The 23,824-nt window shown below is 41.6% G+C and overlaps 4 protein-coding genes across 17 annotated transcripts in view; all 4 read left to right on the top strand.

Annotated features, from left to right (window-relative positions):
• Nucleotides 1-23,824, top strand: part of LOC121628724 (NACHT, LRR and PYD domains-containing protein 12-like) — a 2,607,341-nt gene that overhangs the window by 170,293 nt on the left and 2,413,224 nt on the right. The window lies entirely within an intron of this gene.
• On the top strand, nt 653-13,925 carry LOC121628729. 4 transcript variants are annotated; one of them, XM_041968023.1, is made up of 7 exons: nt 653-898; nt 1,575-1,704; nt 2,796-3,179; nt 5,588-6,150; nt 9,445-11,345; nt 11,484-11,762; nt 12,765-13,925. In XM_041968023.1, the coding sequence occupies exons 2-7, from the start codon at nt 1,584-1,586 to the stop codon at nt 13,435-13,437; spliced, it is 3,921 nt and encodes a 1,306-aa protein (XP_041823957.1). In that variant the 5' UTR covers nt 653-898; nt 1,575-1,583; the 3' UTR covers nt 13,438-13,925. The 4 variants fall into 4 exon arrangements, with proteins under 4 accessions (XP_041823957.1, XP_041823958.1, XP_041823955.1 ...); XM_041968024.1 differs by lacking the exon at nt 11,484-11,762 and having other exon boundaries at nt 9,445-10,104; nt 12,754-13,925; XM_041968021.1 differs by having other exon boundaries at nt 11,484-13,924.
• Nucleotides 13,991-21,341, top strand: xrcc2 (X-ray repair complementing defective repair in Chinese hamster cells 2). Its single transcript, XM_041968079.1, has 6 exons — nt 13,991-14,095; nt 16,169-16,250; nt 16,355-16,390; nt 16,459-16,608; nt 16,689-16,965; nt 20,921-21,341. Exons 1-6 carry the CDS (start codon nt 14,075-14,077, stop codon nt 21,228-21,230), a joined length of 876 nt encoding a protein of 291 aa, XP_041824013.1. The 5' UTR covers nt 13,991-14,074; the 3' UTR covers nt 21,231-21,341.
• The window catches only part of LOC121628723 (histone-lysine N-methyltransferase 2C-like), a 60,254-nt gene continuing 58,594 nt past the window's right edge, over nt 22,165-23,824 (top strand). For all 9 annotated transcript variants that reach the window (XM_041967966.1, XM_041967967.1, XM_041967961.1 and 6 more), the window contains exon 1: nt 22,165-22,248. The gene's annotated coding sequence lies outside the window, so the exon portion shown is untranslated. The remainder of the gene's footprint in view (nt 22,249-23,824) is intronic.

The raw sequence follows: 23,824 nt of genomic DNA, 5'->3' as shown, positions 1-23,824 counted from the left end.
AGCAAGACACCAAACCCCAAATTGCTCCTGATGAGTCATGGTTCAGCGCATTGCATGGCAACTTCCGCTAACAGTGTGTGAAGCGCTCTAGGTATCATCCCAGGTACAGTAAAGCGCTATATAAATACTTACCATCTAAATTACATAAAAGCTTTTCTCGATTTACAATGAACTGACACTTTATAATGTGGTAAGTTCCTGTTTTATTTTATTTAGATGACAGCTCTAAGCTTCCGTACGACAGAGACTGCCTAACATGTAGGTAACCTGTTCCATAGTTTTGGTACTGCCCGTTACTGAAAAGGTCTGATCTTCTCTGAGTTTCTTGTCCTTGGAACAACCAAAAGCAGCTGATCAGCTGATCTCAATGACTATGAGGGGGAGGAAGAATACAGCAAGTCTGGTAGATAAGCTGCGTCAAGGCCGTTGAGACGTTTAAACAAATAAAAGACGGCCGTTCATTATTCGATTTTTCTTTTTGGTTTAGGAAACAATCATGGGAAATCATCTGGTTTTTCTTGTTTTATTTTATTTTATCTTAGTTTAGTTTTTATAAAGAAAACACAAACTGCCTGTAAGAACACGGACTATGTTTCGCTGCAGTTTATCGTGCTGCCGCTGGGGGCAGCAGAGAGATAGCAGTTGTCGCAAGAACAGCTTCAATCTCCGCGGAGAAGAAGAACCAGCGCCGTTTGTTTAGTTAAAATCAGAACCAAGCAAATATGACCGAATTTGCTGAGCTATTCATGAGTACATTTGTTTAGCTGCCAACTTGCGCCTCGAAGTTACCGCCCACCGTCGAGTTGCCTCTCCGGACGGAAACATCGCAAGCAACGATATTAACGGTGTCCGACAGTCCAGCCGTCCAACCTTCTGAAGTTTTACGAAAAAAAAAACGGTAAATGGATAAGAACCTGCCCTGAGATTTAGCTCAGCTAACAGCTAATGATACCGAACATTTACCCGTTATTACTGACACAAGCTGGGAGAAAGAAAGAAAGAAAAAACTTTTATCTGTCAAGCAAAAGAAAACTACCACATTTGGAAATATTATTTCATAAACGTGACCGTAAAAGTTGTTGTTGTGAAGTACATGAAACAGTAGCAAAGCTGAAAGTACTACTACACTCCAGTATGTAGGATTGATGCTTTTCTTCTCAACTTGTATGTCCATGAAGTATTTTCATCTATACCAGCTGCCATGTTTAGTTCAGTACAAGTTAAAATCAGCGTTTTAAGTGAAAGTCTGTTAGTGAAAAAACAAACTTCAACATGAGTTAATGTTCCACATTCAGAGTTACAGAGATGTTAAAAACGGAACTTTACATAAATTTGTCACAAAGACAAAAACACAGAAATAAGACCAGAAGTAATAACAACTTAAATGAACTGAAACTCATTATGAGAGTAACAAACAGGAAAGCATCTCATCCTGATAAACCAGGTCCCCATGAGTCCATAGCTGCTGGACAGGACTATGAGAGTCCTGAACCTGGTACATCAATAAACTTGTGACTAATGTATAGTACTGGAAGAGTAACAGATACCTGCTGGTGATGTGATGCCACCTGCAGGTTGTCCAGATGAAACCTGACCATGACTGGAAGAGGAGGGAGGTGGGCTGCCAGAGCAACCTGGCAGAGACGAGGGACGCCAGCGTCCAGGTGGACCTGCTGACTCAGCAGTTCAGCAGGAGATGCTCAGGTGAGATGGCTGTTAGACTCAGTAGACACACGGACTCCTGCTGCAGGCTGATGGAAACACACAAAGTCGCCACCTCTAATCATTTATCTGCTTGGATTTAAATATTTTGTTTCACTTCTTATTTGTGCAGCTGTTGTCTTACAATAATAGAGCATACCCAGTTTCAAGAATCAGGTGGTTTCCTGACTAGCGAGTTAAAGGTAAAAGCTATTCAGAATGGAAGAGGTGATTTTTCACCATCTGAAACAAATCAAATCATACAGTAACACTCTTGAGTAAGAGTGTTGGTGTATATTTCGCCACCTCTGCATCAGACTTGTTACTTTTTCTCAACTGGAGATTGTCCTGTAGCAGCAGGTCCTGCAGTGCTGTTAAACACAGTCCACCGTTAGATGCTTTGAGAATGTTTGGACTGTGTTAAATCTTAGCTTTGCTCTATTATTAAATACACATACGTACATACTTTGGTCCTTTGGTTTCTTAAAGTGTAGGATGCCCAATGTAGCAATAGTAGTCTGTTTCTAATCTATATAACCAAATGTTAAGCACCTCTGTCTACTGCACATCTAAAACAATTTTTTTTAATAATTTAAACATTTAAATGTGTCTTTTTTATAAACATAATGACTCATAAATCCATTACAAATGACTATAATATAATCACATCACTGAATGTATTTGAAAGTATTATAATTTGCTTACTTTTCATAAATTTACCCAAAATATTTTGTGATTTCGGCACGTAAGTCAGCAGATCTTAATTCAATGCTTTGATTCAGTACCTCCCTGTAAGATCCATCTTCCTCCTATTTCCATTCCCCATGTCTTCTCCACCAGGTCTGACCGACCAAACAAAAGCAGGCTACAGTGGTTATAAAGGAAATTAATGGTGAAGCATTCTTTACCAGACTGTTCTCATCCCAACATGCAACATGTCCAGAATACACCTGTAAATTTCCTCTGAAATCTTTGATGTTCGGGTTGTTTTAGATGGTAATCTGTCCCAGAATGCAGCGGGTTCATCGTTTGATCATGTGTGATGTCAGCTGGTGGCGTTTTGTCTGACCTCCTGATGCTTCTCCCTCCTGCAGGTGGCTGTGGTACGCAGTGGCAGTGTGTGTCCATCAAAGCAGATGAACCATTAGGGGGTGATCTGCTTCAGCACATCAACCGGTCACTCCCTCAGACTGCTGGCAGCCCTGCCTTCTACCTGCTCTACCCCACCTTCTTACCCACAATGCCTTTGTTCTCCAAGTCTGAGTCTGTAGAACCACTGCATTGCTGCTCCTTACCCAGTATGCTTCAGTGCAGTGCGTCTTCCACCGAAGGGGGGATGTGCAGTGCTCCTTCTCCTGCAGATGTCCTGGCTGTTCCTCCTGGACTCATTGCTCCCCTCAGCCCAAGTCTGTCTGAGGAAGAGGAGGAGGAGGAGCAGGAGAAGAAGGAGGAAGAATGCTTATCAGAGCAGGAAAATAGTGAGTCTGAACATCTGTTGTGGTCAATGTAGAGATGTTGGAAATTACACCAGACAAGGTGGAGGTGATGCTTTTGGCAGCGTTGGTTTGTCTGTCTGTCTGTTAGCAACATAACTCAAAAATTAAAGGATAGATTTTGATTAAATTTTCAGGAAATCTCAAAAAGGGAATAAGGAACAAGTGATTAGATTCTTTAATATGAGGAGATAGGGATAATTTAGCCAATTAGAGCTTCTAACATGAAAATAATGCTCACAATTATTGGCAAAGACAATTAAAATGTCTTAGCAGAGGTCTGCGCTGCCTGAGTGCTTCTAGTTTAAGTGTTATAAATAAAAATACACTATGAAGAAAAATATGCACCGATCTATCTATCTGGGGCATAGAAGCGTAGAAGGCATAAAGTGCAACTGATGTTTTTCATAAAGTGTATATAACGTTAAGCTAATTTGCAACTCTCATCCCTGGTTGGGCATTTCAAAGAGGAAAGTAAAAAATAAACAAAAACCTCTACAGTATAAACAACATCAACATGAAGCGGCACTAAAAATAGCTTAAGAAAAATATATGTCTAATTCTTATCTACCTAATGCAATATAAAAACTCACAGAAACATTCTGCACGAACATGACCGTGCAGACCTTTTTACAGCTCATAGGTGGAGAGTTTACGGTTGTTATTGACTGAGTTCCTGGTGATTCGGCTGCTGGCCTGTCTGAGGATCAGTCTGTATCAGCGTTGATGCTGATTTATTGACACATTTCAACATTAATTTCAGAAAACAGAGATTAATAAAGCTTTCAAAATTTAGCTAATTACATTTTCTTAGTATGTGACAGTGAAGAGAATTGACCTTTTTCCATGATTTTGAGGGTTTGGTTATATAATAATATTACTTGTTTAATTGAGGAACAGGCTGCTTGAGCCCAGACTGTCAGACAGGATGAGATATGGGAAAAGATCATGCCATGCATATAAAGTAGAGCTGCCTGGTTTGTTATATAATTCCTGGAAATAAACATTAAATTATTTAAGTATTTAGGAATTATTTGGAAACAATTTAAAACAAAATCAGCAGAAAACCCATTTGAAAAAACAAAACAAAATCCATCCAAATGTTTTCTATCGCTTATCCAAGGTCAGGTGGGGGATGCAACAGGTCAGGTGGGGGATGGAGGCATCCCTCCACCCACCAACACTCTCAAGCTCCTCTTTGAGGTCTACCAGGCCAGAAGAGATCTATAGTCGCTTCAGCTGGTCTGGGGTCTGCCCTGGTCTCCTTGTTGAATATGTCTAGATATGACCAGGAGGCATCCGAATTAGAGGTCGAAGCCACATTCCTTTTGATACTGAGGAGAAGCTGCTCCTAGCTCCCTCCAGCTCATACCAGGGTTGGACGATAGATTAACGAGTAAATCGAAAGCTTTGCTGTGGCTCAGCTCTTCATCACTGCAACGCCTCCATTAGTGCTGACAAAGTTCCAGTCTGTTCATCAGTCTCTTGATCCATCCTACTATCACTGGCTAACAAGATCCTGAGATACTTCAATTACTCTTCTTGAGACGAAGACCCATTCCTAACCATGAGGAAGCACCTTTTCTAGTTGAGAACCATGACCTCAGACTCAGAGAGGCTGAGTTTTATCCCAACCACTTTTCGCTCAGCTGGGAACCACCCCAGTGCGTGGGGGAGATGTTGATCTGAAGAAGCCAACTAAACTACAACAATCTGCAAAAAGCATCGATGCAACTCTGAGGTCCCCAAACCCGACCCCCCTCCTCTCTCTAGCTGAGATCTTGAGATCCTGTCCGTGAACACACAAACAAGATTATGGACCCAGCTCTCAGTTTGGGCATGGGCATACAGGGACCTGCGATTCAGGTACCCTTACTCATTTCACCCCAATGATCAGACCAACGATCGTAAGTTGTTCTGAAGTCCACAAAACACCTAGCCTGAGTGATGGAGAATGAGAGTCCAGCCGTCCTTCAGGATTTTGGTTTCAGAGCCCACAGTGTGTGTAGTGGCAAGCCTACCATATTGTTGTTGGTACTGCTACACCTCAGGCACCAGTTCAGGCACCTTCCCTGCCAGACAGGTTACGTTCCACATCTTAAAAGTGGCTCTTTATGTCCAGGATTGGCATGCTTTTGGTATAGTTGCTCAACCATTACAGCAGTCCACTTAAGTGATTAAAACTATAGGAATGAGTTTCATTATTGTGGTTTTAACAGTTGTATCCTATTTATTACAGCCATGCAGACCAGGATTTACACCCCCACATGTTGGACATGTTTCACAGCTGGATGTAGACACAGCTGTTGAGTTATCAGACATGTGATTTTGTTTACTTGATACCAGCAGAGCTGGTCGTTATTTTATCATTGACTGAGATGTTTGCTCCACAGATAAGTGTTCGTCTGCTGGGCAATTGACACTGAAGGCAAAAAAGAGAAAGAAGGTGTCTCATGCGTCCAGAACAAAGTCCCAGCCAACTGACAGCCTGACCAATCACAGAGCAGGAAAACCCCCGCCGAGCAGGAGGAGTCTCTGCAGCCCTGCCCACCAAAAGACTAGCTTGATGGAAGATGATCAGAACAAGATGTCAAAGACCAAACAGCAAGAAGAGAAACATCAGGGCAGAAAACCTTCAGCTGGAGTCCAACACAGCCCAGCTGAGGGAGGAGTCAAACCAAAAACTGATGCATCAGAACAGGCCAGGAGGCCGAGGAGGACGATGGTCCATCCTCCAATCAGATACCGACAGGATTATGAGGAGCAGTCACATGGCCTGTCATCAGCCAATCGCAGTCGAGAGAGGAGAGCCGAGCTGAAGAAGAAGCAGATAATGATGAGGAGGACACATCAACAGGAGGAGATGAAGTTGGACCAGGTGTCAGGGGGACAGACAGACAGCAGTAGGATGGAGTCAGAGAACAGAGGAGTGGAAAGGTGGAGGCAGCACTGTCAGGTTGGTCATTCATCTGTCTACAGAGCTCACCTAAACATGGTGAATGGACTGTACTTATATACAGGGTATCCGCGGATCCTTAAAAAGTCTTAAATGATATTTTTCAAAATTAAGGCCTTAAATATCATTAAAAATGACAAGTAATCCTTAAATCCAGTGTCCCAAGGTCTTAAAAAATGGCACACATCAAATAAACAGAACTTATATATATTTTATTTGGGAATCTCTAAAGAACTTTCTAATTACTGTTTTGTATTTTTGTATAAGAGGTTGGAATCTGCAGAACCCCTTGGTTATCTGTGTGTGGGGGGGGGGGGGGGGGGGGGGGGGCTATTTTCAGGCACATTAGCAGTTTGTACTTCATTAGCTAACAGGTGCATCAGTCATGGGGAAGTGCAGATTTAATGTTCGCTGGTTGGATGATCCAACATTTAGGACATGGTTAGCAACGATTCCAGGCAACAGCTACGAGGCCCGCTGTACGCTGTGCAAGAAGATTTTTAAACTCGGCTCGATGGGAGTTAAAGCTGTGGAGTCGCATATGCGCAGCAAGAAGCACGAAGCTGCTACCAAAAACCGCCAGCAGATGCCCGCCATTTCTCAGCTATTTCATCAGTTCCTCAGACTTCAGCTACATTTCCGATCCCAGCGACGACTGCTGCATCAGAAACAGACTTCAGGGCAATCTTTGGGTCCATCGCTACCATTCAGGCAGAGGTACTGTGGTGTCTGCATAGCGTGACAAAACACCAGTCCTACCTGTGGTAAAGACAAAACAGCCTACATAACGAAATTTGGTTTGGCTCCCTATATCATTAAAGTCCTCGTGGCCGATGTCAACAGAGGCAGTTTTGATGTTTGATGAAACCCTCAACAAAATGACTAAAACAAAGCAACTGGACTTACATGTTCGTTACTCACTATACCTCAGTGTTTGGACTATTTGTAAGGTGGTTCCATGCTTTACATTTCGTGAATGTAAGGTCTTAAATTTTTATCAAAGGGGGATTAAAAGTCTTAAATTTGGCTCCCTTAATGCTGCAGATACCCTGTATATATTGCTTTTCTTATCACATGTTCACCACTTAAAGTGCTTTTAGACTACATGTCACATTCACACACACTCAGCTCTTCCATTGTAGAGCTTTCTACTATCACCCAAATTCATACCCCGGTCTTGCCCAAGGCGACTTCAGCATGTAGTCAGGGGAAGCTTGGAATGAATCCCCCAACTTTCCATTTGGCAGATGACTGCTCTTCCTCCTGAGCTACAGGGCCTCAGGACTCCCTGCCCTGCATGTTTTAAATGTGTTCCTACACCAACACGCCAGATTTAGATTAATAAACTTCCTCTGAAGCTCTTTCCAAGCCTGTTAATGAGCCATACATTTCATTCAGGTGTGTTAAAGCAGGGTAATATCTAAAACATGCAGGGCAGTGGGTCCTGACACCCTGTCCTCTAACTGTCCTTTAACTGTCCACTTCCTGGTTGCTCAGATAACAGTCTCTTCATGCAGATGTCAGATCAGCCAGGTTAAACCACCATGATGCCTTTTTTTAATCTTCATGTATAAACTGTGTAGCTGCTGTTAGTTGAACATGCTACTTTGTACTGAATCTGTCCACTAATCACAGACCGTGTTCTTGCCCTGTGGACCAATCAGACTCTGGTGTTCTCATGCTTTAAAGCAGTGGTAGGGAACCTTGGCCCTCGTTCTGAATGTTCATGATGTTTCCCTGCTCCAACAGATCTAATTCAAAGTATCGAGTCACTGTGCAGATTTTTTTTTCTTTTGTGCTGGACAGCTATTTAAATTTCCAATCACAATTAATCGCATGAAATATTGCGATTAATTGACACATGTAAAATATCCTTATCCTTTAAAAGAAGGTCTACTGCTATATGAAGAAAATGCAGTAAATTTTGGTTTACAAACACTAAATCAGGTGTATTCAACCGGTGACTCAAGTGGCTCTTAATACAAGGCTAAAAATGCTAAAGAACTAACTAATGTTTTAAATATAGATGTAATTTCAGTTCTTTCATGGAATAATTGCATTGAATTTCCACAACATAATGACACTAAGAGTACCAGTAATATTTTTTTAATCTATTTTTCTTGTTAATAAGTTGACAACTATGTTTTTTTTTTTTTTTTAAATACATCATTTTCACAAATACACCCCATAGAAGAAAGTTTGTCTACTGCAAAAGTTTTATGTTTTTCTTTTTATAAATGAAAAGAAGAAATAAAAATGTGGTTCTTCAAAAAGGACAAATTTCCTAAAGTAGATATTTATAAAAAATTATAAGTAGTCTTTTTTCAAAAGGTCTCTTTACATTTGCAGCTTAAAGGTTTTATTTAGCTGGCTGAGGGGAAAATGGCTGTTTGGATTGGAAAGACTGGCGACCCCTGCACTAAACACATGAACAGATGTAGCAGCAGTTTTCTCTTTAAACAGCAACAGTTAAAATATTTCTTAACATAAATAAAATCAAACATTTATGAGAAAGAAGGATGAAATGTTCAGGATTTACTAACTAGAAGGTAAAAAGTCAGCAGGATGAATTTAAAGCTGTGAAGCTGCTTCCTTCTAAACACAGAAGGAACAATATGTGATGAATATCAGCATCAGGTGAACAGACAGAAAGCAGGATTAGAATCTCACAGCTTCTAGATGGTGAGGAGAGAGAAATATTCACTATATGCACAATAACTTCCATCCATGCCGATTTCTGGCCTATAATTTCTCTGACCTTTCATTCTTAGCTTGACTGTTTAGCTTAACACCTCTGCACCTGAACCCTCCACTACTGGGAGTTAAGGGGTTAACATGCGGTTTTACAGGTGTAACATCAGATCTGTAAATGTAACTATAAACGTGTGGTATCTACAGAAGGTCTAGAATCTCAGCTAACAGCTCAGTAAAACCAGTTCTATGTTCCCTCGTCCTATATATATATATATATATATATATATATATAGGACGAGGGAATGGGTATGGGTTTAGATACATCCGTCCATTATGGCAGCACTTCCATGTGCTTCACCAACAGTTGATCAAATTCAACTCAACTTCCTGAACAGACTGTTGATAAATCACTGTTTTCTTAACCTTGGTCACCTGACCCACCTGCTGTGCTCTAATTGGTTGTAGCTCCCACACTGACTGTAACGTGTCCAAAACCATTCGCACAGTGATTTGTTTGCATGAATATTGCGTGAACTGACCTTTCTTCTTCATGCTCTTTAATTTAATTCACCTGTTTACCTGTGTTCTACCTGCCTCCAGGTGTGCGGTCTGAGCTTCACCACCTGGGCATCTCTGCAGCTCCATCTGTCTGTCCACAGAAAAGGATGGATGTTCAGCTGCCAGCTTTGTAACAGGAGGTTCAGTCATAGCAGCAGCCTCCACACGCACTGTCACACACACCACAGCAGCTACAAAGCTGGTTGCCACGGCAGCAAAATAAGGGCGAAGCTGAGGGAAGCTGAAACTGGTGACGGCAAAGAAAAGTGGAAGGAAGAGGAGGTGGAACAGGTGGAAAAACTGCCTCGCTTCCCAGAACCTGATTGGTCGAGTCAAAAACATATTAGCAGGAGTGCATGTTGGTGGGTCGACTACAAGGCACTGAAGAAGAGGAGTTCACAGAAGAGGAAGAGAGTGCAGCAAGAAGATGGTTTAATGGAGTGGAAAAAGAAGAGGTTCAGAATGGAGAGTGGGGAGGTGGGGGTAAAACGAGTCTGTGTGGGAAAGATTACTAGAGTACAGGAGGTGGAGCAGCCTCAGAGGCCAAGGAGGAGGATGGTCGGCCCACCAATCAGATACCTTTTAGAGTCTGAGGAGGTGTCACATGGGGCCATAATGACCAATAAAACCAGTCAGTATGGAGATAAAATCAAACATGGAGTAAGAGCACAGAAAGAGGTCATTGAGGGTGGGGCTTCACAGGTGATTAACAGGCTGGAGGACATGGAGAGACCAAGTGGTCTTATCACAACCAAGGGACTGACAAGTCACATGATCGCAGAAGGAAAAGCTAAAGATGGAATAGAAATAAATGACAAGAAGCCTCAGAGACCACAGAGGAAGATGGTCGGCCCACCAATCAGATACCTTCTACAGACAGAGGAGCCGCCACATAGTCTTGTAACAACCAATCACAGCCTAGAACACAAAGCCAAACAGTGGAGAGGAGGACCAAAAATGGCCAGCAGTGATGCTGGGGGCGGTACCTTAAAGATGATTGACAGCTCTAAAGCTGTAGACGAACAGAAGGATCACATCACTTCAGAGAAAGAGACAGCCCACACGGTGTCCAAGGAAAATAGAGAAGAGCATCAGAGGCCAAGGAGGAAAATGGTCAGGCCGCCAATCAGATACCTTCAAGAATTAAAGGAGCTCTCACATGTTATTGCAACACCGAAAAACACTGAAAGCGACATCGGACAAAGTTTAGGAAGTCCAAAGAAGGTTATTGGTGATGTTGAGGGTGGGGCCTTACAGATGATTGACAGTCCTAAGGATGTGGCTAGAGAAACAGGTCACATAGTTTTAAAAGAAAAAGAGGAGGAAGATGGAAGAAGAATACATTGTGAAGGAAATGAAAAGCCTCACAGGCCTGGGAGGAAGATGGTTGGCCCACCAATCAGATATCTTTTACAGATACCTTTTATAGAGGAAAAGTCACACGGTATAGTAACAACCAATCACAACGCAGAAAACAAAATCGGACAAACTTCAGGAAGAACAAAGAAGGTTGTCAGTGTCAGTGATGCTGGGGGCGGGGCCTCAGAGATGTTTGACAGGCCTACGGATGTTGCAACACAAGCAGGTCACATAGTTTTAAAAGAAAAAAGAGAGGAGGAAGACAGAGGAAGAATACATTGTGAAGGAAATGAAAAGGTCATGGAGCAGCCTCAGAGGCCAAGGAGGAATATGGTCGGCCCACCAATCAGATACCTTCTAGAGTCAGAGGAGTTGTCACATAGTTCTGTAATAACCAGTCAGAAGACAGAAAACAAACCCAAACAAAGTGTAGAGAAACCAAAACAGGTTGAGGGTAGAAGTGATGCTAAGGGCGTGTCCTCAACAACAATAATTGACAGGTCTGAAGCTGTAGACAGACAAACATGTCACATGACTACGGATAGAAAGGCAGTTCATTTAGTTTCAAAGGAAAAAAGAGAAGAAGAGCATCAGAGGCCGAGGAGGAAGATGGTTGGCCCACCAATCAGATACCTTTTAGAGTCAAAGGAGCTGTCACATGGAGCTGTGGCAACCAATCAAAGCACTGTAAACTGTCCTGGAAAACCAACACCAACTGATGGAGAAAGTGATGCTGATGGTGTGTCCTCAGAGATGATTGACAGGTCTGAAGTTGTAGATAGGGAGACACATCACATGGTTTCAAAGGAAGAAAGAGAAGAAGAGCATCAGAGGCCGAGGAGGAAGATGGTTGGCCCACCAATCAGATACCTTTTAGAGTCAGAGGAGCTGTCACATGGAGCTGTGGCAACCAATCAAAGCACTGTAAACTGTCCTGGAAAACCAACACCAACTGATGGAGAAAGTGATGCTGAAGGTGTGTCCTCAGAGATGATTGACAGGTCTGAAGTTGTAGATAGGGAGACACATCACATGGTTTCAAAGGAAGAAAGAGAAGAAGAGCATCAGAGGCCGAGGAGGAAGATGGTTGGCCCACCAATCAGATACCTTTTAGAGTCAGAGGAGCTGTCACATGGTGCTGTGGCAACCAATCAAAGCACTGTAAACTGTCCTGGAAAACCAACACCAACTGATGGAGAAAGTGATGCTGAAGGTGTGTCCTCACAGATGATTGACAGGTCTGAAGTTGTAGATAGGGAGACACATCACATGGTTTCAAAGGAAGAAAGAGAAGAAGAGCATCAGAGGCCGAGGAGGAAGATGGTTGGCCCACCAATCAGATACCTTTTAGAGTCAGAGGAGCTGTCACATGGTGCTGTGGCAACCAATCAAAGCACTGTAAACTGTCCTGGAAAACCAACTGATGGAGAAAGTGATGCTGAAGGTGTGTCCTCAGAGATGATCGACAGGTCTGAAGTTGTCGATAGGGAGACACATCACATGGTTTCAAAGGAAGAAGGAGAAGAGCCTCATAGACCCGGGAGGAAGATGGTCGACCCACCTATCAGTTACCTTTTACAGACACCTTTTATAAAGCAACAGTCACATGGTATAGTAACAACCAGTCACAGTGCAGAAAACAAAATTGGACAAAGTTTAGGAAGACCAAAGAAGGTAGCCAGTGTCAGTGAGTCTGGGGACAGAACGTCAGAGATGAATGACAGGCCTAAGGATGTGACGAAACAAACAGGTTACATAGTTTTAAAAGAAAAAAGAGGGGCGGAAGATGGAGAAAGAATACTTGAAGGAAATGAGAAGGTAGAGGAGCAACCTCAAAGGCCGAGGAGTATTACGATTGACCCACCAATCAGATGCCTTGTAGAGTCAAAGAAGCTGTCACATGGTTTCGTAACAGCCTATCACAACACAGAAATCAACATTGGACAGAGTTCAGGAAGATCAAAGAAGGTTGTCAATGAAAGTGCTACTGAGATGATTGACAGACCTGAAGGTGTAGCAAGACAAATAGGTTACACTGTCTCAAAAAAGGAAACGGAGGAGGACGAGAAAAGAGTAGATGGTGAGGGAAATGAGAAGGTAGAGGAACAGACTCTGAGGCCGAGGAGGAAGTCTGTCGGCCCACCAATCAGGTACCTTCTAGAGTCAGAGGAGCCATCGCATAATGCAGAAAACAAATCCAAACAAAATGTAGAAAGACTAAAGCAAGCTGAAAGTAAAAGTGGTGCTGATGATGGGGTCTCGAGGATTATTGACAGGCCTGAAGTTGTAGATGGATGGAAAAGTCACATGATTACAGAGAAAGTAAAAAGTCACATGGACTTCAAGAAAGAAAACAATGAAGAGCCTCACAGGTCAAGGAAGATGGTCGACCCACCAGTTAGATACCTTCTACAGTCAGAGGAGCTGTCACATCGTGTTGTTACAACCAGTTACAATGCAGAAATCGACATTGGACAAGATTTAGAAAGGTCAAATGAGGTTGTCAGTGATAGTGATGATGTGGGCGGGGCCTTAGAGATGATTGACAGTTCTGTGGAAAAGGGTCACATGGTCCTTGACAAAGAAACATGGACTTACCTGGCCTACAGAGACCCGCAAAGTGGTGAAGTGACCATCATCCTACCATGCTTTGTCAGACTGCAGCGCATCCTGTAAACTGGTGGAACACTTTTGCAGTTGATCTTTTTTTTTTTTTTTTTTTTTTTAGTCAGATTGTTCTGTTAAAAAATATCTAGTTAATTTGTGTCACCTTTTATTAGTTAGATGTTTATTAAATAGTTTTGGAAACTGAACAGGTTTGTACAAGTAAGACAGAATTCAGGACAGTGTGCAGGGGTACTTTTCCACGAAATGTTCTATTCTGTTTTATTCTATTCTATTCTTCAGTAATTTAGCAGACATCTTTCTCCAAATGTGAAGAACAAAATATAACTTAAAAGTATTCTGACAGTGGTGTGTTGATTACACACTTTTTATTCTGTATTTAAAATTCAAATTTAATATGTTCCACATGACAATAGTGTACATTTTTTTCTAATGTATTTACTGTAAAAGTGTATTTTTACTTTGTAAATTTCTCTCTGATGGAAGTGTAATTTCTTACACTTTAAAGAAAAATGAGTTTTTAATAAATTTGAGTTTAAAAGTCTTCTGTATCAGAGTTGAAGTTAATTTCGTCCTGTTAACTGAACCGCATCTTTTTAATGCAAAACAGCGGAAACAGGAAGTGAATTCAAACACGCGGCGGGGTCCAGAAGAGGAAGAGGAGGATTATTGTGAAGCTCGCGGTGAAATGAGTGAAAGTGGTACTCAGGTGAGTTTCTGGGACGTCATGTCTGACGGTGTTGCAAGTATCCGCGCGAAGCCTCAGGAGCTAACCACTTTGATATCGTAGCTATAAATAATTAGTCTGACCTCGCGCCCACCGGAACAACCGCCGAACGATCGTTACAAAGTAAAAGTCCTGAACTGGAGCTACATTTTTAATGTTAACTCCTGGTACTGATCTGATGCTAATCCCCAAATAATTTTACGTATACTACGAATAGTGCTGCTAGTTGTTAATATTACAGCTAGTACAGCTAGTTGGAAATCATACAACAGATTTTTCGACTAGTACTACAAGTGATACAATAACTAGTACAACTACTAGAAATGCAACTGCTGCCAATACTGCGATTACTACTGGTACTGATATGGTAATCTGCTAGTACTGCAACTAACTTTGCAACTAATAATATTACTTACACTACAATTAGTGTAACAATTCTACTATTAATACTACAGCTAGTACTTAAACTACTGCAATTAAAACTACACCTAATGGTACAACTAATGCTACAGCTAGTAGGGAAAGACTGGAAGGGGGGCTAAGTGTGGTAAACTTTAGTAACTGCAACTATTAATCACACAGAGGTTCCTTTTTTGTACTATTGTATTATTTTATTTTTTAAATAAAACACTTAAAAATAATTTATTGTATTTTCTCTGCTATTTTAATGTATTCTTTGCTATGTAATGTATTTTTTCATTATCTGTCATTTCAGTGATGTATTTTTGTGGCTGAATTGAAATTAGCTAGAGCTACAATCTGGTACAAAGCATATTTTACTCTGTGATAAATTCTGCTGTACATGGTCCCTGTTCGATAAATTAAACCAAACTACTTAAAAGCAATTTATACTACCACTTATTATTTTACCAGTAGCACAATGGACACTATAGCTAATGTAACAACCAGTGCTTCAACTTTTTGTCTTATACTACTGCTGTTACTACACCTAATACTACAAGTAGAACTGATTCTTATAGTTCTACAACCGATACTACTAGTATTACACCTAATACTACACTACTACAACCAATACAACTACTAGTGCTTCTGCTAATACTACAGCTACTATTCTAAAACTAAAAATAGAATGAGTAGCACAGCTAATTCTACAACTACTATTACTAGTAGCACTACAACTAATACTTCTAACTTCTACAGCTAATATCAAAATGCATGCTACAATATTGTAACTGATACTATAACTTGTACTACAACTAATACTATTACTAGTACCATTACTACACCCAATGCTACAACAAGTACTAAAAAATTTTCTGCATCTAGTATTACAACCATTACTACTATTACAAGTAATGCTTTAATTAATTCTAAAACTAGTAAAAAAAACTACTGCTACTTGATGAGACGTCCTCTTTTCCTTTTCTGGCTGTTCCTTTCAGGGGTTGCCATAGCGAACCATCTGCCTCCATTTAACCCCATCCTCAGCTTCCTGTTGTCTTACACCAGCTAACATCATGTCCTCTTCACTTCGTCCATAAATCTCCTCTTTGGTTTTACTCTAAACCTCCTTCCTCAACATCTTTCCACTGATATATTCACTTTCCCTCTGTACGTGTCCAAACCGTCTTAATCAGACGTCTTTGACTTTGTCTCCAAAACATCTGACATGTGCCGTCCCTCATTTTGGATTCTGTCCATCCTTGTCACTCACAAAGAGAAGCTCAGTATTTTTTTTTAGCTCTGCTACCTTCATTTCTCTCCTGTCTTTTGCTCAGGGCCACTGTCTCCCAACCACTCATCTCTAATCTCACCATTGTCACTTGAACACTTTTCATTCTCGCTCACACTCTTTTATTACACATCAGACTCCAGTTAATAAAACCTGCTTGAACACGTCTCTTCAACTTTTTTCCACACGTTGTTCTGGACTGTTGACCTCAAGTACTTAAGTTCTACTACTAAAGTCCCTCTTTACTACTTTATTAGTGGTCTATTAGTAGTGATGTATTTCTGATAACTGTAGTCAACATACTGGTACGACTGTTTTCTGGTGCAGTGTGTGATGAACTAATGAACTTTGTGCATCTTCAGCTGTTTGCTCGTCTGGAGGCTCGTCGCTCTCTGAAGGACATCGAACCTCGTCTGTTTCCAGATGATGGAGGACCTGACCAGGGTGACCTTCTTTCTATCAGCTTTCCTATAACCTGTAGTCAGATTATTACAAATTGTGGAGGGATTGCTGGGTAGAGCTCACTTGTGTGTGTTTGACTCCGTCAGGTGAGGTGGTGGAGCTGTACGGATTGGAGGGCACAGGTGAGTTAACAGCAGGTGACCTGCCCAGACCTCCGTGTACAGTAAACTGTGTTAAATGTGCTTCTCAGGTAAAACAGAGCTCTTGTACCACCTGCTGTGTCGCTGTGTGCTGCCGGAGGTGGCTGGTGGTCTGGAGGTGGATGTTGTGTTTGTGGACACGGACTACAGTCTGGACATGTTCCGGCTGGTCAGCATCCTGGATACCAGGCTGAATGCAGGTACCACGTACGTCTGAAAGCAGCATGCGCTGGAAACAGCTCAGCTGGAGATGAGTTAATCTCTTTTTCTGTGTTTCTAGGTCTCGCCACCAGCTCGTCCTCAGCTGGATCAGACGAGTCGCTGCTGCGTTCGTGTCTTTCTCGCCTCCTTGTCGTTCACTGCTCCTGCTCCTCCCAGCTCCTCCTCACCCTCCACTTCCTGGAGACCACCCTGTCCTCGCGGCCCCGTCTGGCCCTTGTCCTAATCGATAGCATTTCTGCTTTTTATTGGCTCGACCGCTGTGAGGGGGGGGCCACCATCGCCAGACAGGAGGAGAAGCTCAGCAAATGTGCAGACCTGCTCGGACGGCTGCTCAGGTGGATGTTTTATTGGGAGCCTCAACTGGTCCTGAAGCCTCAACCTTCTCTGAATCAGTGCCCCCGTATCCATTATCTAGGTCCCCAAATGTAGGCTGCGTTCACACTGCAGGTCTTAATGCTGAGATAGCTTCTTTGAGTGGTTTTTCACATTATAGTTTAATGTGAACTCCATCAGACTCCAGTGTGAACAGTTTATAGCCCTGAAGAAGTGCTTTACATAACAGATTAAAAGCATTACAGGTGGTACAAAGAAAGCATTAAAAGGAATAAAAGGCAGCAGCAAATAGCAAAAATCACAATAAAACCGTAATAAAATCATAAATTGCATTAAAATGATTAAAAGCAAGATAAGTAAAAAGTTAACATGCAGATTTCATGCATAGGCGCATGAGAAAAGAAATGTTTTTAACCTGGATTTAAAAAATGTCTACATTTGGGAGTTTGTTCCACTTGTTTGCAACACAACAACTAAATGCTGCTTCTCCATGTTTAGTCTGGACTCTGGTCTGGACTAGTTGACCAGAGTCTTTAGATCTAAGAGCTCTGCTAGGTTTATATTCTCTGAACATATTACAGAAGTATCCTCGGCCTAAACTGTTCTGGGATGTAAATAATCAGAAGGGCTTTAAAATCTATTCTGTGACTGACTGGAAGCCAGTGTAAAGATTTAAAAACTGTGTGATGTGTTCAGATCTCTTAGTCCTGGTTAAAACTCTAGCAGCAGTGTTTTGTATGAGCTGCAGATGTTTAGTGCTCTTTTTAGGAAGTCCTGTTAAAAGACCATTACAGTAATCCAGCCTACTGGAGATGAATGCATGGATCAGTTTCTCCTGGTCTTGCTGGGAGACTAAACTTTTAATTCTCTTGATGTTTCTGAGCTGGTAAAAAGCTTCTTAGGGACAGCTTTGTGACACCAAACTTGAATGGTGACTTTAAGAACCCGAGACCCTCTTCTCTTTGCTACCAAAAAAAAAAACTAAACTAAATTTCGTCTTCATTTAATTGTAGAAAACTCTCCCTCATCCAGGTATTTTTTGCTGCAGACACTGACACAGTAAGCCTGCTGACACAAAAAGTTGTGTTTATTCTTCATAACTTTGATAACTAATGCTATAGTTCTGTAATATTTGACCCAAAGGGAGCACATACAAGTTGAACAGAAGAGGTCCAAGGACTGACCCCAGGGGGACTCCACAAGTCATGGCCACTCGCTCGGATTCATAGCTGCCGATTCTAACAAAATAACTCCGGCCTTCTAAATAGGACCTGAACCAGTTAAGAACCGCTCCAGAAAGTCCAACCCAGTTTTCCAGCCTGTGCAACAGGATTCTGTGATTTACAGTATCAAACTTGGCACTGAGATCCAACAGAACCAGGACTGATACTTGACCAAAATCAGTATTCAACCTAATGTCATTTTAGAGAGGCATCTAGAGTCCTCTTATTTAGGAGTGGCTTAATAGCAGCTATCTTTAGTAACTTGGGAAAAATGCCTGATGCCAGTGAGCTGTTAACTATAAGTATGGGATCACTTTCTACTGAGGTAAAAACTGCTTTTAAAAAGTCAGATGTTATCATGATTTCAGATGCCAAACTATTTCTTGTAGGATTTAGGATATGTTTTGTCCATTGTTTACATTATGCTGTGTCCCACCTCCTGTGGGATACTTGTGACGTAAAATGTGACATGATCGTTCAGACTGAGGTCTCTTAGAAAAACTAAAATTAATTTAAAAATCAGATATGAACAGAACAGTCTGATTTGCCTGCAGTGTAAACATAGTTTTAAGCATCTTACCTGAATATCAGGCTTGATTATTCTGTTATATCATAAAAACCCTGTAGTGAAACTAAAAACCTTAGAATACATGTTACAGTGCATAGCAATATGAAAAGCAAACTTTAATTTGGTCTTATTTACAAACATTGTTTTCACTGCAGGTTTCCGAATAGTCTGTTTTGGTCATTGTACACCTGAATTAGTCAAATCAAAATAATTGTGGTACTTTTATTTTTAGGGTTTTGTGACTCTAGTGGCCTTTGTTGACGGTGACATAATGTCCAATGGTCTCACTCTAGGATTTGAACCCAGCCTGGCATTGTTGAGGAGCTCTAGTGTCTAGTGACAGCTGCTCAACCACGGGTGCTAAACACACCCTTGTGATTGTGGTATTTGGGTTGCACGTAGCGGATCTGGGTGAATGTTTGCAGTAAGGCAAGGCATGTTTTGTATAGCATATTTCATGTACAAGACAACTTTAAGTACTTTATATAAAACATTAAAAGCATTACAGCAGGTGAAAAAGAAACAAAAGAAAAACTAAAAGAAACTTAAAAGAATAAAAGAAGTAGAAACTTAAGCTAAAATAGAGAGAATGAAATGCATAGTGAGGCAAATCTGTAAAGACAGACATCAACGGGAAATACATTATTATTATCATTATCACTATAATCGTCATCATCATCTTCATCCCCTTTACTATCAATGTACAGATATGAGTAAATATATTCTGAAAGAAAAAGTTTCTACTTTAATAAAGAAAACAGTATTAAATAAAAGTTTTAATACCTGATTTATAAAAACTAAGCTTTGGGTCAGACTTCAGGTTTTCTGATAGTTTGTTCCAGATGTCAGAAGCACAAAAGCTACAAGTTTAGTATTAACTCTCAGGATGGAAAGCAAACTTGACCTGGATGATCTTGGGAGTCTTGGTGGCTCATATGGTGTCAGCAGATCAAATATATACTTTGTACCCGAACCAGTTAGAGCCTTGCACACCAACAGCAACATTTTAAAATCAATTACTTGTCTCACAGGAAACCAGTGTGAAGAGATAAGACAAGAGTCAACATCAGACTGACTTTTACTGGCTGGAGAGAGCTCGGAGAAGAGACAGAATGCAAGCTGGATGCTGAATTAGCCATCGTTAGGGGCGCCAAATTGAGAAAATCTGCCAAAGTTCAGCAGTAGCAAACAAAATGACGAGAAGTAATTGGCTAAAAGCTTTTATTAAGGTTTAAAACTTTACAAAATCAGAGAATGTCTTACCTTTGCTGCTTTGAGATCAAAACCTGTACTCCAACTGGGAAAATGCTACTAAAGTTTACCTTTGACTCTGTGTAAATTAATCACAAAGTTACAGGTTATTTCTTTAGGATCGAGTGAGCCCCTTTCCTGGATCATCTTTAGTGTTACTATGGTGAATTTCAGGGCTAGACCTAGTTTCTCCTGACTTGGACCATAGAGGTGTTAAATTATCAAAACTGGCCTATAGTAGTAATATAATAAATATTAAAACGCAGTGCTCAAGAACAATAAACCTGTCAAATATTAAAACGCCATCATCATCACTAACACTAGCAGCATCAATGTGACATCATGACATCTGACAGGCTACCATAATCATGTGACACAGGAAACATGGAAGGAATCCATTTTTTTTGACAGGCAGATGTCAAAGTATCGACCCCAGAGTATCGATATGCTGATCATTAATCCAAGTTGTCCTTTAGAAAGAGTATCAGTATCAGATCTCATGTTTAAAGAGGACTTCAAGTTGCCCTGTTGTTGGTCCAGTTGATTGAAGTTTGATTCAGCTGTTCTTAGTTATCAACAGAAGAATTATGTTGTTTTAGAACCAGATTCTAGTAGCTGGTATCGGGCCTTTTTAGGGTTCAAACTATCCATAACGGAGCTACAGCGATTCATCACAGACTTGGTGCTTCTGGTCATCCAGTGGGATGTCTCATGTGCCATTAACTGGTGTAATGGTCCACAAAATATTTTTTGATGCAGTGGGAGGTTCCTGTGGTTTAGTTCAAAGTTGAAAGGAACTAATGAGGAATTCTCGTAGTCCTTTGGGAATAACAGAACATCATAAGGTGGCCCAGTCCTCAATAAAGAGTTAAAGTGGAACTGTCTGCTGACGTTCTGATTTCTGTTTTTTCTCAGGGATTACAGATTTACCATCTTTGCTACCTGCCATACCATCCGGAGGAGTTACAGTGGACCTTCCTCCTCTTCATCATCCTCAGAAACAGATCGGCCGTATCTATGTCGCCCCTGGCAACGACTAATCACCCACAGGCTGCAGTGCTCCAAGCAGGAAGTTCAAAACAACCCAGATGCTGCAGCCGGAGGAAGCAAAGACCAGAGAAGACGTCAAGTCTTTTCTGTCCACTGCACCTCCTCTTCCTCGAGGATGAAGGGCTCCAGGATCAGCTCCATCTGTGTTACGGATAGAGGAGTGGAGTTTATCTGAACTTATTTCTGTGAATATTTACTGTGAATACAGAAAGTTTTCATTTTTTTAAACAGGTTGTCTGTGATGTATAACACATTTATCTAAGTTAAATAAAATCCAGGAAGTGTTTTTGTTTGGGTTAGTGTTTGGTTCTAGTTAAGTGTACTTTGGTTTTGTTGAAAGACCCTTTAAGTGGTTTTGATGGCTCTCTGATCAGTTTAGTCCTAAAAAAACTGAACCTTGTAACTCTAACAGTTCATTAATCTAATGTCAGATAGTACTCCAGTGTACTTGTATATAAATATTTTTCTAAACACTGTTGACATATTTCATGACTATGGAGATGACTTGATATGTTCGGCCTTTTCTTTAGTCTAGACAGATTAATATATCTATCTAAACGTTACATTTCAAAATGAACCAGGAACACTCTGTCAGTGTCATGTTTGGAGCTTGTGTATTGGTCTATGTTTACTGCACGTGCAGTTACAGTCCAGATCTTTGTGGATCCGGTTCGGGTTTTTCAGGTCTGATGACAGAAGCCGCTTCACCGGAGCAGCCCTCCGACTGATCCTTCCGCGGGGTCACACACTTTTTACACAACAAAAACAAACGAACCCAGCCAGACACAGACCTACGCACCGACAAATATCCAGTCATTTCTCCGACTGTAAGCTAGCTGTATCCTGGGCTAAATGATAGCGTGTGTTGATTAAAGGTTGGAGTTGTGGTGCAGTAGGAAATGTTTTCTTGGGCCTACTTCTCCTGCTGGCGCTGACAGGCGGTGCTTCGGTCGCTCCCAAACATGGCCTCCATGACGGAGCGACCGCTTCAACTTTAATTTTTCGCCAATTTTCTGAACAGAAACAACATTTTTTCCCTTCCACGACCAACGGGAATGTTTCAACGGAGAACATTATCATGGCAGACTTGTGAAGCAGATGTTATCTGTCGGAGAAGTTCACTGTTGGCTCTGAACACATCGCTCTAAGTTGGCTGGAAAGCTGGAGAGGAAAAAGAGAATCGCATCAAATCAGTAAGCAGCTTCTTCTATCTTTTCCGCAGCTGAGCAGCCATGCTCGGCGGGGTCCAGCCGGTTCCTGCGTTAACTCACCGCCTGCCAGGGACATTTGGAGCGGGGTGGTGGTTCAGCGCGCCGTGGAGCCGGGGTGCACTCGGTCGTAGTGCGCGCTAACAGCTAGCCTGCCAGTTACTGCTAATGCTAATAGAGAAGTGTTGAGTCTGCTGGGCGGTCCGAGGAAGCTAATGGCTAACACCTAACTGCTGTACTCACCTGACTTTAGTTCACAGCGTGAATATAGAAAGTGTGCAGTCTCCGAGGGAAGATGCCGTCCGCATGGAGCCGTAAAACGATGGGCTGCAGCTGTGTAAAGAGCTGTTTAGCATCCGCTGACAGATGTCTCTGTTAGCATGTTAACCAGCAGGTTAACCAGTCAGCCACTTCACTAGCCAGGGGTCATCAACTCTCTGATCATAAATCACTTAACATCCGACCTGACCACAGTCTGGACTCGCATCTCAGCCGAGCCGTGCACGTGTCGGCTGTAAAGGAAGGTTCTGGGGGGTCGCTGTATGGTTCTGATGTTCCAGTCAGAGGTTCTCTTGGCCACTTCCGTAGTTACAATCATATAGTAAGAGGTTCTCTTAGTCTTTAGCCTCTCTTTAACGTGCCGTAAGGTTCCACTGGTTCTTTAGGATGTTTCGAAGTTCCAGTTTGGAGTCAGGTGGATTTGATGATTTTGTGTTGTTTCTGTTGGTCCAGTAAGATGTTGTAGTTTTTTCTCTTGGAGGTTTTTTATGTGTTGATCGACTGGTCTGTGCTATTGCTAAGTTGTCTCAAGAAGTAGAGCTCCAATTGTCTGGACTGGATCCAGAATTATCCTGTGTGATCCAGGTGAACGTGTGAGGTGCGCCTTCTGTACTACTACTACAGCCAGTTATTCAGACTTGCACAGTTCTGGTTATTGACCAGAGGCAGAAATGATCAGATTAGTTCTGATTGATTGATTATATCCTGACATGCTTTGGTTCCAACAGCTCAACTCTGAGGATTCCCACCTGTCTCGGTGTGTTTGGTTCATCTTGGACTCCAGAATTTATTATATTTTGCTGCTGATTTACAGTCCAGAGAACTCATCATTCTGCGGAAACCAATTAATCATCAGTGATGAAGACGATGGTAGGTTAGCAGCTTTCAGTGCTCCAGTTAAACCTGGAGAAGAAAGAACTCTGTGAGGAAGCAGAGAACTGCTGAACTTGTTACTTGCGTGTTGTTTTCTCCTCAGCCCCGATCCACTTCCAGGGTCATGGTGATGAAGACTATGAAGAAGTCTCTGTGGTTCTGGTATATTTTGGAGCATACTGACTGAACATGTGAGGCAAGAGTGGATTGACCAGTCAGTCAGCTTATCGCTTCATGATAACAGTGAACACATCATGGATTCACACAGAACTTTGTCTTAGATCATCTCAGTATGTTTGTTTTTATAAGTGAAATAAAGTGAGCTGGATACGACATTCAGGGAAATCTTAAATGATTTGAGGGTAAACCATAATAATATTCTGTTATATGAACTTTCAGACTTCTGCAA

This window comes from Melanotaenia boesemani, chromosome 18 (assembly GCF_017639745.1).
Source record: "Melanotaenia boesemani isolate fMelBoe1 chromosome 18, fMelBoe1.pri, whole genome shotgun sequence".
NCBI lineage: Eukaryota > Metazoa > Chordata > Actinopteri > Atheriniformes > Melanotaeniidae > Melanotaenia > Melanotaenia boesemani.
This window is presented reverse-complemented; position numbering and strand designations above follow the sequence as displayed.

Excerpts from the sequence above, each read along its gene's own strand:
- xrcc2 (XM_041968079.1), top strand. The coding sequence starts at position 14,075 with ATGAGTGAAAGTGGTACTCAG. Across the intron at positions 16,391-16,458 it reads GTACGGATTGGAGGGCACAG|GTAAAACAGAGCTCTTGTAC; the intron begins GTGAGTTAACAG and ends TGTGCTTCTCAG. Across the intron at positions 16,966-20,920 it reads CTGCTCGGACGGCTGCTCAG|GGATTACAGATTTACCATCT; the intron begins GTGGATGTTTTA and ends GTTTTTTCTCAG.
- LOC121628729 (XM_041968021.1), top strand. The coding sequence starts at position 1,584 with ATGAAACCTGACCATGACTGGAAGAGGAGGGAGGTGGGCTGCCAGAGC. Across the intron at positions 1,705-2,795 it reads GTTCAGCAGGAGATGCTCAG|GTGGCTGTGGTACGCAGTGG; the intron begins GTGAGATGGCTG and ends TCCCTCCTGCAG. Across the intron at positions 11,346-11,483 it reads TCAAAGGAAAAAAGAGAAGA|AGAAAGTGATGCTGATGGTG; the intron begins AGAGCATCAGAG and ends ACCAACTGATGG.